This window comes from Malania oleifera, chromosome 13, assembly GCF_029873635.1.
Source record: "Malania oleifera isolate guangnan ecotype guangnan chromosome 13, ASM2987363v1, whole genome shotgun sequence".
Taxonomy (NCBI): Eukaryota; Viridiplantae; Streptophyta; class Magnoliopsida; order Santalales; family Ximeniaceae; genus Malania; species Malania oleifera.
In genome coordinates this window covers 30395168-30407861 of record NC_080429.1, presented here as the reverse complement: position 1 = coordinate 30407861, position 12694 = coordinate 30395168, and the positions used below count along the sequence as shown (strand labels likewise).

Sequence of the window (12694 nt, the reverse complement as noted above, 5' to 3'; positions counted from 1 at the left end):
TTATTTTTGTTTTGTTTTGTTTTGTTTTTGAAAGGAAGACAATATAAGAAACAATCTTGTTTAAGGATAAAATGAATAAACAACATAAGGCAAATACTTTTGGGGTGGGGGGGGGGGGGGGGCTCTATAAACCCCAATATATATAGATTGACAATTTTGCAAGGTCTAAGGGACACCAAGCAAAATGTGCAAATGATTTAAAGTTTTCACATGCATCTATAGAAACATGATCAGTTGGCAAGTTGCACAACCAAATTGCATAGGATTGCATACCCATTGATTACAAACAAATAAAAAGCGATGATAAATATCAACAATCTAGTAACATTCAAGAATCACTATTTTTCACAACGCATGAAACTGTAGTTTCATGAAATTATCATTTGATAAGTGAAAACTAAAGGTCAGTTTAGTCAAACACATTATGGTGGCCTCCAGAGTTGTGACAAATTAAATTATGGTCAAAAAGCATTATGAGGAAGCAATTCACCTGAGTGCCAGAAAATCGTAGTAGATATTAAACTAAATTGACTTGCTCCTTCGGAGGGTAAAACATACAAACATACATGCAAAAAGAGAAACAACTCGACATCACATTAGAAGGTAAAAGTGTTCCATAATAAAAGCATAAAGCAAACCAACACAGACTAAAATTGAAAATGCAATCGTTTTTTAGTTTATCATTATATTAATGCTACATTTGGGAGCATGGACTTTGGACCCTTGATTTGGATTTAGGTGGCTCTGTACAAATTCTAATACAATTTTATATTACATCTTATCCAAATCCAAGGTCTTTCCATAGGGTAATTGTTGAAAAAAAAGGAAATAGACAACTGCAAGTTCTTCAATAGGTTGATTTTCAAAATAGGAAGTAAAAACTTATATAAATGATAGTTGCACAGTAACAACCTTGATAAAAAAAAAAATTGCATGCTCCAATTTCTAGACCAAAAACAAGTCGCATTATTATTTTTTGTTTGTTATGAGTCAGTTATGACATATAATTATTAAACAAGCATACAACATAAGAAGTAAATCATAATATTCTCTCAAATAACATGACATATAGGGTAGCTTAACTTGAACTCGATCTAAGCTTAGCTTGAACTCAAGTTTGAATAAAATTTTAATGAACAAACTAGAGCATGGCAAAGCTCGGCCTGACTCGACTCATTTGCAACCTAAAGCCCACATGGCATAGAGGATGATGCATGGAGTCCACAGTCCCCTATGGGCCGACAACCCTAAGCATTTTCACACCTTCACTAATCCATGAAGATAATGAATCCTACTAACATAACCTTTTGCAAGGTTAATTCTCAATACAAAACCTTTGCAAAAGTGCATATATCCTGAGAAACACTTGAGAAGATATAGCCTAGGGCTACCTGTGTGTCTTCTTGAGATACTCCAAGAATATACTTTTTTGAAAGGGGAGGGTGCCATGGCTAAGTTTGTAATCTTAAGACTCAAATTTTGGATTCTAATCAGAAAAACTATGCAAAGATAATCCTTATAGATGAAGGATTCCAAAGTCCAAATGTGCGAGAGCTTGAGCTTAAATGACCTTTACTCATTTTGGCTTGTGAGCAGCACAATTATAAGCTAATGTTAGCTCATTTAATATGCTTGAATTATAATAATTTATAGGCTAGTTTAATAAGATCGAATTAGCCTTGATAGATTATACTGGGGGTTAAAAATAGGGATTGTTTGCGCATAAGATTATTGAACTCAAACTCCATAATCTAAATTTTTAGTAATAAATCTAATGCTTTCCAATATTTAGTATTAGTAAAAATCACTTTTCACCTTTATGCCTAACAAAACCTCTCATCTCTCAAAATATTAGGTTCTCAAAGAACCAAACCATTAGTCAACACCATGATAGCTTGACTCGTTAAGGACTCGTGAGTTCATACACCTACATAGTAAACAAGCTTGAGCAAATATATTAAACCTCAATCTAAGCTTAGCTTGAGCTTGAGTTTGAATAAAAAATTAATGAACAAACTTGAGCATGGGAAAGCTTGGATCGACTTAACTCATTTGCAGCCCTAAAGGCCCACATGGCAACACAATAAACAATGATGCATGTAGCACACAATCCCTTTTGGGCCAATGATCCCAAGCATTTTCGCACCTTCAAAAATCCATGAAGATAATGAATCTTACTAATATCTCCTTTTGCAAGATTAATTCTCAATTAATACAAGACTTCCCCAAAAGTTGTATATCTCAAGAAAAACTTGAGAAGACATAGGCCCAGAGCCACTTGTGTGTCTTCTTAAGATGCTCCAAGAATACACTTTTTCTAAGGGTAGTGGGGTCAAAACTGCAATCCAATACTGGACAGTCCAAGAATACATTTTTCTTTTTTTTAGGAAGGGGGTGTCATGGCTATACCCGTAATCCCAAGACTTGAATTCTAGAATTTAATCACAAAAACTATGGTAGAGCAAAGACGATCCTTTCTTATCCTTGATCTTTTGCTATTATGATATAGCACAAAAGAATTGAAAATTTCCAAAAATGTGAGTTGAGAAGCATTCTGACAAAAGAGGCGTGCATCAAGGATATTTTGGCCCAAGAAATGTGTATTTTGAAAATGTGAATCCAAAAACCTTCATACTTTTGGTTTATTTCAAAAATCCTAGGGCAAGAGATATGCTTGCAAAATATTACCATGACCTCTCCGAACCAAACATCTAGCCAATGTAAGTAGCATCAATCTATGAGATAAGAAATTTGCTAAATGAGGGAGCATGCTTTCTTAGATCCCCACACTCAATTATATTACTGAAATGCAAGCGTAAGATTTTCTTTGCATTGGGGAAAGGAAAGAGTTGAATTAAAAGAAAGGAAAAGCCTTCCAGCAAGTTAAGAGAGATGTTGACATGGGTCTAAAAATTATGAAGATCCCAACTAGAGTTTGGTATGCCTTCAGTTGAAAATAAACCCATCTGCAACATAAGAACTACTCCGTGGGGAACCCTATGACCAAATAATGGCACAAACCTTACATGCGACACAACCCACGCCTTGGGATGAATACCCTTTATAGTTGGAAATTTCCATGCTATATACACAGCCATCAGAAAAAATCAAAAAAAGAAAATGGAGCAATGACAATTATTAATAGAAGAAACAGCCATACTTTAGGAGGACAAATCGTTCAACCAATATCACTAACATGAGTTATAGATCTACTAATGTACCATGTGACAAAAAAATCATGTAATAATCAAACAGCCAGAGCCTAAAAAAATTGCAATACTTTAACACCTCGTACCTCAAGACAATATTCAGACATGAATTAATTAAATTATGATTAATGACATTGATATATGCACATACCTCATGTGGTAATGATATATGCACATATTTCAACATAACACATACTTCAGGTTCATATCTTGAATAGTACATGACCACTAAAAATATGCATTACTAAGGTACATGTAGATTATGAATTAATTAAATTATGATCAACACCATTGACACCGAAAGTGCAAAGATTTTTATCATAGGGCAGTTCATACAAAGATAGAAATAGAAAATGTCTCCAAGGACAAGCCAACTCAATTCGATCGATCAAATGACATGCTGCCAGAAGCAAATCCAACCAATTGACTAGCAACAAAATAGAATGTTGCACGTAGGATTGAGATTGATGCTTTAGATTTGAACATGCATGGAATAAAAAATACTTCTAAGTCAACAAACTCGAAACTAATTAATAACACATCTAGGGGAGGAAATCCTTAATTTCTATATAAGGTTGCATTTGTTTCATAGGCTAAGAGTGCATGGCTAGCATTGGCTAAGCACTTTTAGCCCATGTTTCATGCAACAAAAGAAAAGGATATAGGACAAAGGGGGATCCCTTAGCCCATGCACATGGATTACAATGGCTGGTTCCTCCCACCTCTTCTAGGCTCACATAAAAACCTAAAAACAAAAAACAAACAAACACCCTTATCCTTATCTTGTAAACTGATGAGAGACCAAACTCGAGGCAAGATACTTATCACACATATCCAATGTAGTCCATTATCATTTAGTCCAGTCTATTCCTAAAAATACTTTAGCTTGCGAAACAAAAGCACCCTACGGCTATATATTATATATACAACCCAGCAATGGACGTACTACTGTTTGCAGATCCAAGCAGTTGTTGATCTGAACAGACTTCACCAAAACCATGAAATTTTTTTTATTATTATTGTTTTTGGTGAAACATCGCCATGACTTGATGACTGGTAAAGTGGCAACAAAAACTGCAACCCAACAGAGACAGCCTAGCCAGTTCAATCTTCAATGCTAAAAAATATATATACTATTAGTAATTATAGACAGTTAACAGTTGACACCATCTAACCAAATGCGGATACGCTAATGTTGCAGTCCCATGTGAGAATCTGTTTTGGCAGTACTGCAAAGTACCATGGTGCATGCCAAAGATCATGCTGGCGCATGAGATTATAAAAACCATACAAAGAAAAATATGATGAAATATTAAACAGAGATAGAGCAGCTTTGTCTCCCAACTAATGCATAAAATAATGTGATACCATATATTATGCCCATGATCTTGTAGGCTTGACAAGATAAATACGTGTTAAAGGAACAATCTATCTGTACTTGATCCAACGATAGTTTATTGTGAAGATGGAAATACGGCTTTAAAAGTTTGAGACCAATAGTGATCAAGATGAAAAAGCAAAGACTGTATGGGAACAAAGGAAGATTAGATTATAGTATCCTGACACACAAACATGATAGTTTGGAAAACTAACTCCTCGTACTTGACCCTGCCACGGTCACGGCATCACGTGTGCCCACAAGCATCATTCAGGAATCTGAGTTTGTTGATGATGATGATGATTGTGGGAAAAGATTTTTCTTACAGTTTATGCATTAATTTAAATGTCTTAAACTGCCCACATTGATTTTCATTTAGTTCTTTTTAAGTGTAAAGGAAACATTTCTCGTACTTCTCTCTTCAACTTTTGCTGGCAGAACAGACCAGGTTCTAACTTCTAAAGCCTTCTCATATGGTATAATCTCATCCCCCAATCATGGAATCCATAACAACTCATGCCCTAGGAATTTTCAAACTATTTTAGGCCACCCAAAATAACATCATTATAACCAGCCAGCTATTACCTTTAAGATATTAAATAAAGCAGAGTCATTACAGCAAGCTGCTCAAAATGGAACTAAGGGTTAGTGGGGGCTTTATTCGTGCTACCACTTCATACTGGCTCCGCAGAAGGAAAGAATAATCTAATAAATTGGATAAGAAAAAAATGCATAGCTGAAGAGAAAATAAGAAAAATATGCATAGCTGAAGAAAAAGATACTAACTCACTGATTGTCTCTAAATTAAAATCATTTGAAAATAAATAGGAGCCATGTTTATAGCAATAACAACTTTTCCTTGATATATAGATCAACGGATAAATTCTTCCTTTTCTATATATAACTATAAGTGACAGGAATATTGAAAATTCTTTTTAGTCTTTCCTTAAACTTATACTAATTTCATTAAAAAGTAAGCGAAATATTAGAATATACAAAACAAGATGGGGTACAGACAATAAAACATTCTATGCAAAAAGCAGGAGCATCACCATGCATCAAGAGGATAAGCTTGAGCTTTAGAAATAAGATAACCTTATCAATAATAAAAAAACAGCATTTTTTTCCTTACAAGATTACACTGTTCAATTGAGTATAATATGCATCACCCTAGCTGCAACTTCTAGTTGAACATTTTTCGTTTTTGGTTTTCAATTTTCTTATGTCAAACACTAATGCAGTTTCTCATTCCCAAAGAAAAAAGAAAACCCGCTAATCCAGAATTCAACACTCTTGTGGCAAACATTTTGTTGTGAGGACACCCTGCCCACACTGACAATATCCCTTTTCAAGTGGCAAAGCACACAAGTATCAATGCCAATTAAATATTAACACCTGTCCTCAAACAGTAGAATGCATATATGTACATGAAGTAATAATACAATTACCTTCCCTCAAGCTATTGTAATTAAGACATTCTTATTTCCATACACTTCATGTAAAGATGTTAATTAATATCCATGCAGTAGCAGCTAATAATTAATTCACACCACAAGCAATCACTTGGATGTGTTTATTCATCTACTTTCATCATATGAGATCTGTGCTTTCCAAAATATTAATGTCCGTCCAGTCTCACATCGTCTCTGTGAGCAGTTCCAAAGCCAATATAAGATCCTCTTAACTCTCCTTCCTTAACACCTAGATTTTGAGAATGAGTTTTCTAACATGGTATTAGAGCTGGGCCTTGAGCTACCTAGCTCCTCTGTGGGCTGGATTTCTCCTCGCCTCATTTCCCCTAATGGGCTCGCGTTGCCACATTCCCCCCATGGGCTCGAGGGGGAGTATTAATGTCCGTCTAGTCCCACATTATCTCTGTGAGCAGTTCCAAAGCCAGTATAAGATCCTCTTAACTCTCTCTCCTTAACACCTAAGTTTTGAGGATGAGTTCTCTAACACAAAAAAACAAAAAAATACGTAATGTAACACAGGAGGCTCTTGTTATCGAGGATATGGATAGGGGAGGGCAATAATGTACACAATTAATCTTATCTCCACACTAGGAGAGACTGTTTTCATGACTTGACCCTCAAGCCTCTAGGTTTAGATGTAACAAAGGGTTTTTCAAACCTCACACTATATGTATATAGGCCTGAGCTGTGAAATTTAAAAACATTGGTACCACCAGGGAGAATTGAAACGTCAAAATCAGCTGATCTAAATTGAAAGAAGTTTTTTCCTCGGTTCCAGATTTGTCTTGACATTAAAAAAATGAAAAAGAAAAACTAAAGAACTGAAAAAGGTAAAATTGAAAGCTAGAAAAGCTTTTCTGTACTGTTTCACAGAGCCCCAACTGCAGAGAAGTTGTCCCAGGTTCTTGTCCTTGAGGTTGTATGTATATTATTGACTATACATATCTATGTGTGTGTGTGTGTGTGTGAAAGATGTTTACTATAGCTTTGCAGAGACAAGGGAGATTGCGTGAAGACGAGAAAGAAAGTTCTGAAAAACCCAAACCATAAATAATGAGAAATTCCAACATGTTCACTGCTCGTAGCAAAGCTGATGATCTCTTACAAATGTTTTCTAGGGTTTCTTTATTGGTTTTATTGTTATTACCATATTTGTAACCTTTGTTTCATCACCCACTCTCTGTTTAAATGCTCTTATGCACACATATACAGTGAATAGGTTTCTTCTCAAAGGAAACCATTGAGAGAGAAGGGCGAACACCATTAATGCAACAACAGTTCCTTTTATGGGTTTAGTCTGCTAATGTGGGCTGGGGGCTCGTGCTAACGTGCGCCTACTTTCTTTCTGTCATGCGGTTTTGAATGCCATCATGTAAAACCCACCTCCGAATTGGAAACAAATAAAAATATACATGCAGAAAAATTGAAAATTAAAATAAGAATAACCAAACCCAGAAGGCACAATACTCAATAAACTCATTTAAAAAACTATATAATCGAGATTATCAAGGCAAGACCGAGAGAGAGAGAGAGAGAGAGAGAGAGAGACCAGAAACATAGCTTCTGGAAGCAGCACCATTGCAGAGATTGTTGAGCTCGGTCTGTATGTTGTTCAAAAATGTTGAGGCCTCGTCGAATGGCCTTGAGAGGTCCGATTTGTACTTCACCAATACATCGCAGTATGCTTCCTTTAGGAAGAGAAGTGAAGAGAAGAGAAGAGAAGTTAATAAAAAGGCCATTGATATCGGTCAGCTAAACTAAGCTCAAAGAGAGAGAGAGAGAGAGAGAGACCATGAACAACTAGAGAGAGAGAGAGAGAGAGAGAGAGAGAGACCATGAACTCGTCGAGTTCGGGATCGGCACCCAAGCAAGAAGAAACAGCGGTGATTCTTCTAGAAAGATCGCTCTCCCGCTGAATATCTTCCAACAAACACGCCATCTCCGGTGGCGCTCCCACCTGTGAAAAACAACCCAAAAAAAAAAATTTAAATCAAACAGCATAAAGAACACCCACAAATTAAATAATCAAAATTCACAACAAATTTCAACAATTCGATCATTTTCATGACCATCCCACGAGACCCACTAAGCTTCCCTCACCATTACAATGAACAAAACTGCAGATCTTAGGGTTCGTGAAGAAAAATTTCCATTCTACTAGAAGAAGAAGAAATGAGAGAGAGAGAGAGAGAGAGAGAGAGAGAGAGAGAGAGAGAGAGATTATATGGATTGATTCATGAAAACCGTTTTTGAGTACTGAAAAATAACGAGCGCATGGAGTGTGTAATTCTGAAACACGCGCGGTGAGCAGCTAACTCTGCAAAACACCCCCCCCCCCCCCCAAAAAAAAAATTCTTTTGGAGTATGGCCGCAGCGAATCGATCAACCTGAAACTGATATAGAAGGTGACACTCTCTGCTCTCTGAAAACGACTCCTTACTACAAGCACTACGTCAACTACAAAACTAACTCAACCGTTTGGCGCCCAAGAAAAACCAAACCCAATTTTCTTTTCTTTGCTGGTCATAATTGGATATATATATATATACATATATATATATATATATATTCATTGCTAGGCTAGGTGCTTTACCTTCTGGCAATCGACGTAAGCTTGAATGAGTTTGGGGTAGAGAGGGTGAGAGGCGATTTTGGCCCGAATTGCACTGGAAATCTCTTCTTCGGAGCCCCCTCTCTGGACTTCCGCCACCATGGAAGCCGCATCCGAAGCTCCCGACGAAGGGTCCGACGACCCCAGAATCGGGACGCGATCGTGGAACAGGGGAGGCGGCGGTGACGCAAACCCTCCGCCGGCGGGATGATAATCGACCGGATAGACGAGTTGAGTCTGCAGCTCGGGCGCCAGAAGTGGAGAGTCGTGAGTGGAGAAGTCCGGGGCAGAGTGGAGTCCGTACATTTCCTCCATCATTATTAATTATGGGTGGATGATGCCTTGGAAGGAGAAGATCAGGAGGGGGTACCGGAGGAGATGAAAGGAGAGAGATGGAAGGGGCAATTAATGGGGGGTATGTGTGTTCTTGATTTTTGTTTGATTGCTTTTGTTTTTGCGTTCTGATGTTGTGAGGCTATGGAGTTCTGGTAGTGAAAGTAGTGAGATGAAAATGGTGAAGCAGGGAGATGGACTGCAAGTGTTGTTGGAGGGTGTGATTTTAGCGTACAAACAAGTAGAAGCTCACCCTCTCTGTCTCTGCAGTTGCTCTCTCCCTCCTCCCTCTCTCTCTCTCTCTCTCTCTCTCTCTCCCTCTCCTCCCCCACTTTTGTTGCTGAGTACTGTAACCACGCTCTCCGAGAGAGTGTCAAGAACCACCACACGCAACCCCCAATACCTGAGAAAAAGTGCTCTGTCTAATGATTTGACATGCACCAAGTTTTTTTTAAAGAAAAAATTACTTAAAAATATGCATAAATAAGTAATTATATATATATATATATATATGTATTTGTGTCAAGGGAAGATTAAGTTCTATGTTATTATAATATGATGCAATTTGTGCAAGGAGATTGTTTCACCCAAAAAATAAAGAAAAAAAAAAAACAAAGAAAAGAGTTATCTTAATATTAATATTTTAATTCATTCCACATAATATGACATTAGAAAATTTTAAGTACTTTTCATATATAAATAAAATGCTAAAAGCATTAATTTTAATTAAAATTTAGACATTTAAACAATATGAATTCAACTTGTCTATTTAGGGTTAATTACACTATTAAGTTCTTTTGATTTTTATTCATATGTAATTAATTAAATTTTTGCATCAATTTATGTAATAAAATTCTTGAAGTTGTTTATTAGAGGTTTTAACTTATTATTTGAAGTTTGAAAGAGTTGTCCAAAATGTACTTATTTTTTAATAGAGGTTTTTCATATTCAAACATATGCATATTATTTTGGTAAAATAACTTTTATAAAATCTCAATTTATCTTATTCTTAAGGGTGGCTCAGGTGGTAAATGTAAGATTCTCCTAGTTAAATGATAGGATTTAACTCTTACGGGTTATGACTTTCCATTTGAAACAATAACTAGATTTTGGTGGAAGGACAAATTCATTATCTTGGTGGATTAATCGAGTGTCCAAAAGGTTTAGGACAACATCATTTAAAAAAAAACTCAACTTGTTATTTTTTTTATAGTAATATAAAAAATGTGTGTGTGTGTGTGTGTGTGTGTATGTGTGTATATGTGTTGTGAATTCTTAATGAGCAATATAAAAATATATATCGTGATTCATGGCTTGGTGGGATGTCTATATATCCTAAGTAATGTAACACAACACGCGCTACAGTGATTGGAGGCAAAGACTTGCATTATGATATTTAGGTAAGATTACCACTTTACCTAAAAGTTTAAGCTGTTAGGTTGTGGACCAACAATGTATATCACTTTAACAACACGTGAAGAGATAAAACACATGATAAATAGCACCCATAATAAAGAATGTAATATATTTTTTTTTTAAATTACGGACAACAAGACTAGAACCCATGACCTCTTAGTAACAAGTTCTGATACCATATTAGATAACCAATTTACCTAAAATTTAAAACTGCTAGGTTGTGGGCTAATAATGTATACTTATTCCACATTCGTCAAGTTTAAGTACTCCATTAACGGATCCTCCTTGATAATTGAAGAATAGTCTCACCTTTTTAAATTTGTTTTCCCCTTTTAAAGGCATGTTTGATTCAAGCTCGACATTATTTATTAAAGAATTAATACTATATGATAAAAAGAAGACCATTGTTCTTGCATTTTTCTTTTATTTTCTTTGCTTATGTTTTCAAACATATATTTTACTCATTTTCTTTTTTCACCTCACTTGTCTTTCCTTCTTTAAATGTGCTCACCACATGCTAGTATCGAGCAATATACTCACAAAGTTATTTTGATTGACCTATCTCTCTCTACTAATTGATCGATTGTTTGAAATCTATTTTTTCAAAAATAATATAATTTGATAATTTGTCTTCCCTCACCCCAATTCAACATTCTCATCCATTCCTTTTATCTTATTTATTTATTTATTATCTAAAAAATACGTATTTATAAATAACTTTAAATGTGTCTCAAATTCACTGACATAAACTATATATTTTTTTAGAAAAATTTTAGGAGTAAAGTTCTCAAATTCAATAACAAACCATGTTATGTTCATATTTCTTTAGAATTGTGAAATTAAGTAGATTTACTTTTCTAAAACTATGAGTAATAATTTAGTGATTAATTATAAGAATCTATTAGCTATAAGTTTTGTGAGTTCATCAATAAAGGAAAACTACAAGTTTCATGAGATTTCTTCAAAAATATTTTTTATAATTTTGTTCATAAAACTTTGAAAGTTAATAATCCTAAAAAAAATTATAAACTTATATTATTTTTAGTTTATAATTTTTTTAATTTTACCTTAAACTCTTATTTTTCCAAATAAAAAGACTGAGTTGAACAAATTGTACAACTGTTATTTTTGGTAATATTGACCATGTCTATTAAAAAAAATTAAGACCCTATAAATTCGTAGATTTAACACTTTTGTTTGATCACGTAATTATGCGGACTAAAAATACCTTTGTTTGTGCTAATCAAACCCTAAGATGACAATTTTTTATCTAGCCAAGAAAAAAAAAAAACACACATCACATGCTGTGCACATGGGTTGTTTTATTAGGGGCTTTGTTGGCAAAAAATAATTATCACAATTGACTAAACACAACTTATATTTACACATAATCAAATATATAGTATTAGGAAAATTTATAATTTAGTTGTCGTCCAATTAATTTGAGACGGGTGGCAAAGAGGTGCATGTTACATGTCATAGTAAATCTATTTTATTTGTATTTCTTAATATTTCTATATCTTTAAATGAAAAATAATATTGTGCGTAGTGAAACATGTTTAACTATTATTGTTATTGAGAAGTTTACCTTACATTCCATTGCTCTTTAAAATTATTAACGTATTTAGTTTAACTTTTTCACATGCTTTTACTCCTTTTTATATAACTAAAGTTAATCCGATGATCGTGTTGAATCTTCGAAAGAAAAATAATTACCTAAAGTCATTAGTGTAATGTCTTTGATATTATATCTATTGATAGCGTTGGCTCGATATTAGCGAACTTCATGCTGATCATTTTTGTATTTTTTTTTTGTAGATTATTATTATATCATAATCAATAAATTCTTTAGCAACATTCAATTTTTATTGACTTTGTCAGTAAAAATGAACTTTACATTAATATAATTTGAAAAAAGAAAAAAGAAAAAAACCCTACTCACATAAATGACAAGTTGATTAGTGGCAATTATTCTAATAATTCTATTTAACAGTTAGTAATCAAGGCACCGATCATATATTCAGAGTTCTAATTATAATAGAAATTGATAAACTAGGTTTCTACAAATAATTTTCACATACATGAATACAATAGATTCATGCAAACAAATTACATGGTTCACTCCAATCATGCATGTTTTTACTATAATGATTTGTTTGGTACATAAGAATAAAATAAAATAGTATAGAATTGATTTTTATAAATTTACAAATTTATCATACAATTTTTCATTTCATTATGCCAAATCATATCTATATTTTTAGATAAAATTCCA

At 34.2% G+C, this 12694-nt stretch overlaps 1 protein-coding gene across 3 annotated transcripts in view; it reads right to left on the bottom strand.

Annotated features, from left to right (window-relative positions):
• LOC131146615 (homeobox protein knotted-1-like 6) overlaps positions 1–9389 on the bottom strand; it is a 44394-nt gene extending 35005 nt beyond the window's left edge. The window contains exons 1-3 of one of the 3 annotated variants that reach the window (XM_058096315.1): positions 8653–9389; positions 7894–8016; positions 7609–7747 (exon numbers count right to left, since the gene is read on the bottom strand). In XM_058096315.1, coding sequence (XP_057952298.1) covers positions 7609–7747; positions 7894–8016; positions 8653–8988 — 598 coding nt within the window. In that variant the 5' untranslated portion in view covers positions 8989–9389. The remainder of the gene's footprint in view (positions 1–7608; positions 7748–7893; positions 8017–8652) is intronic. The other 2 variants (XM_058096316.1, XM_058096314.1) reach the window with 2 other exon arrangements.
• Between the last annotated feature and the right edge of the window lie 3305 nt (positions 9390–12694).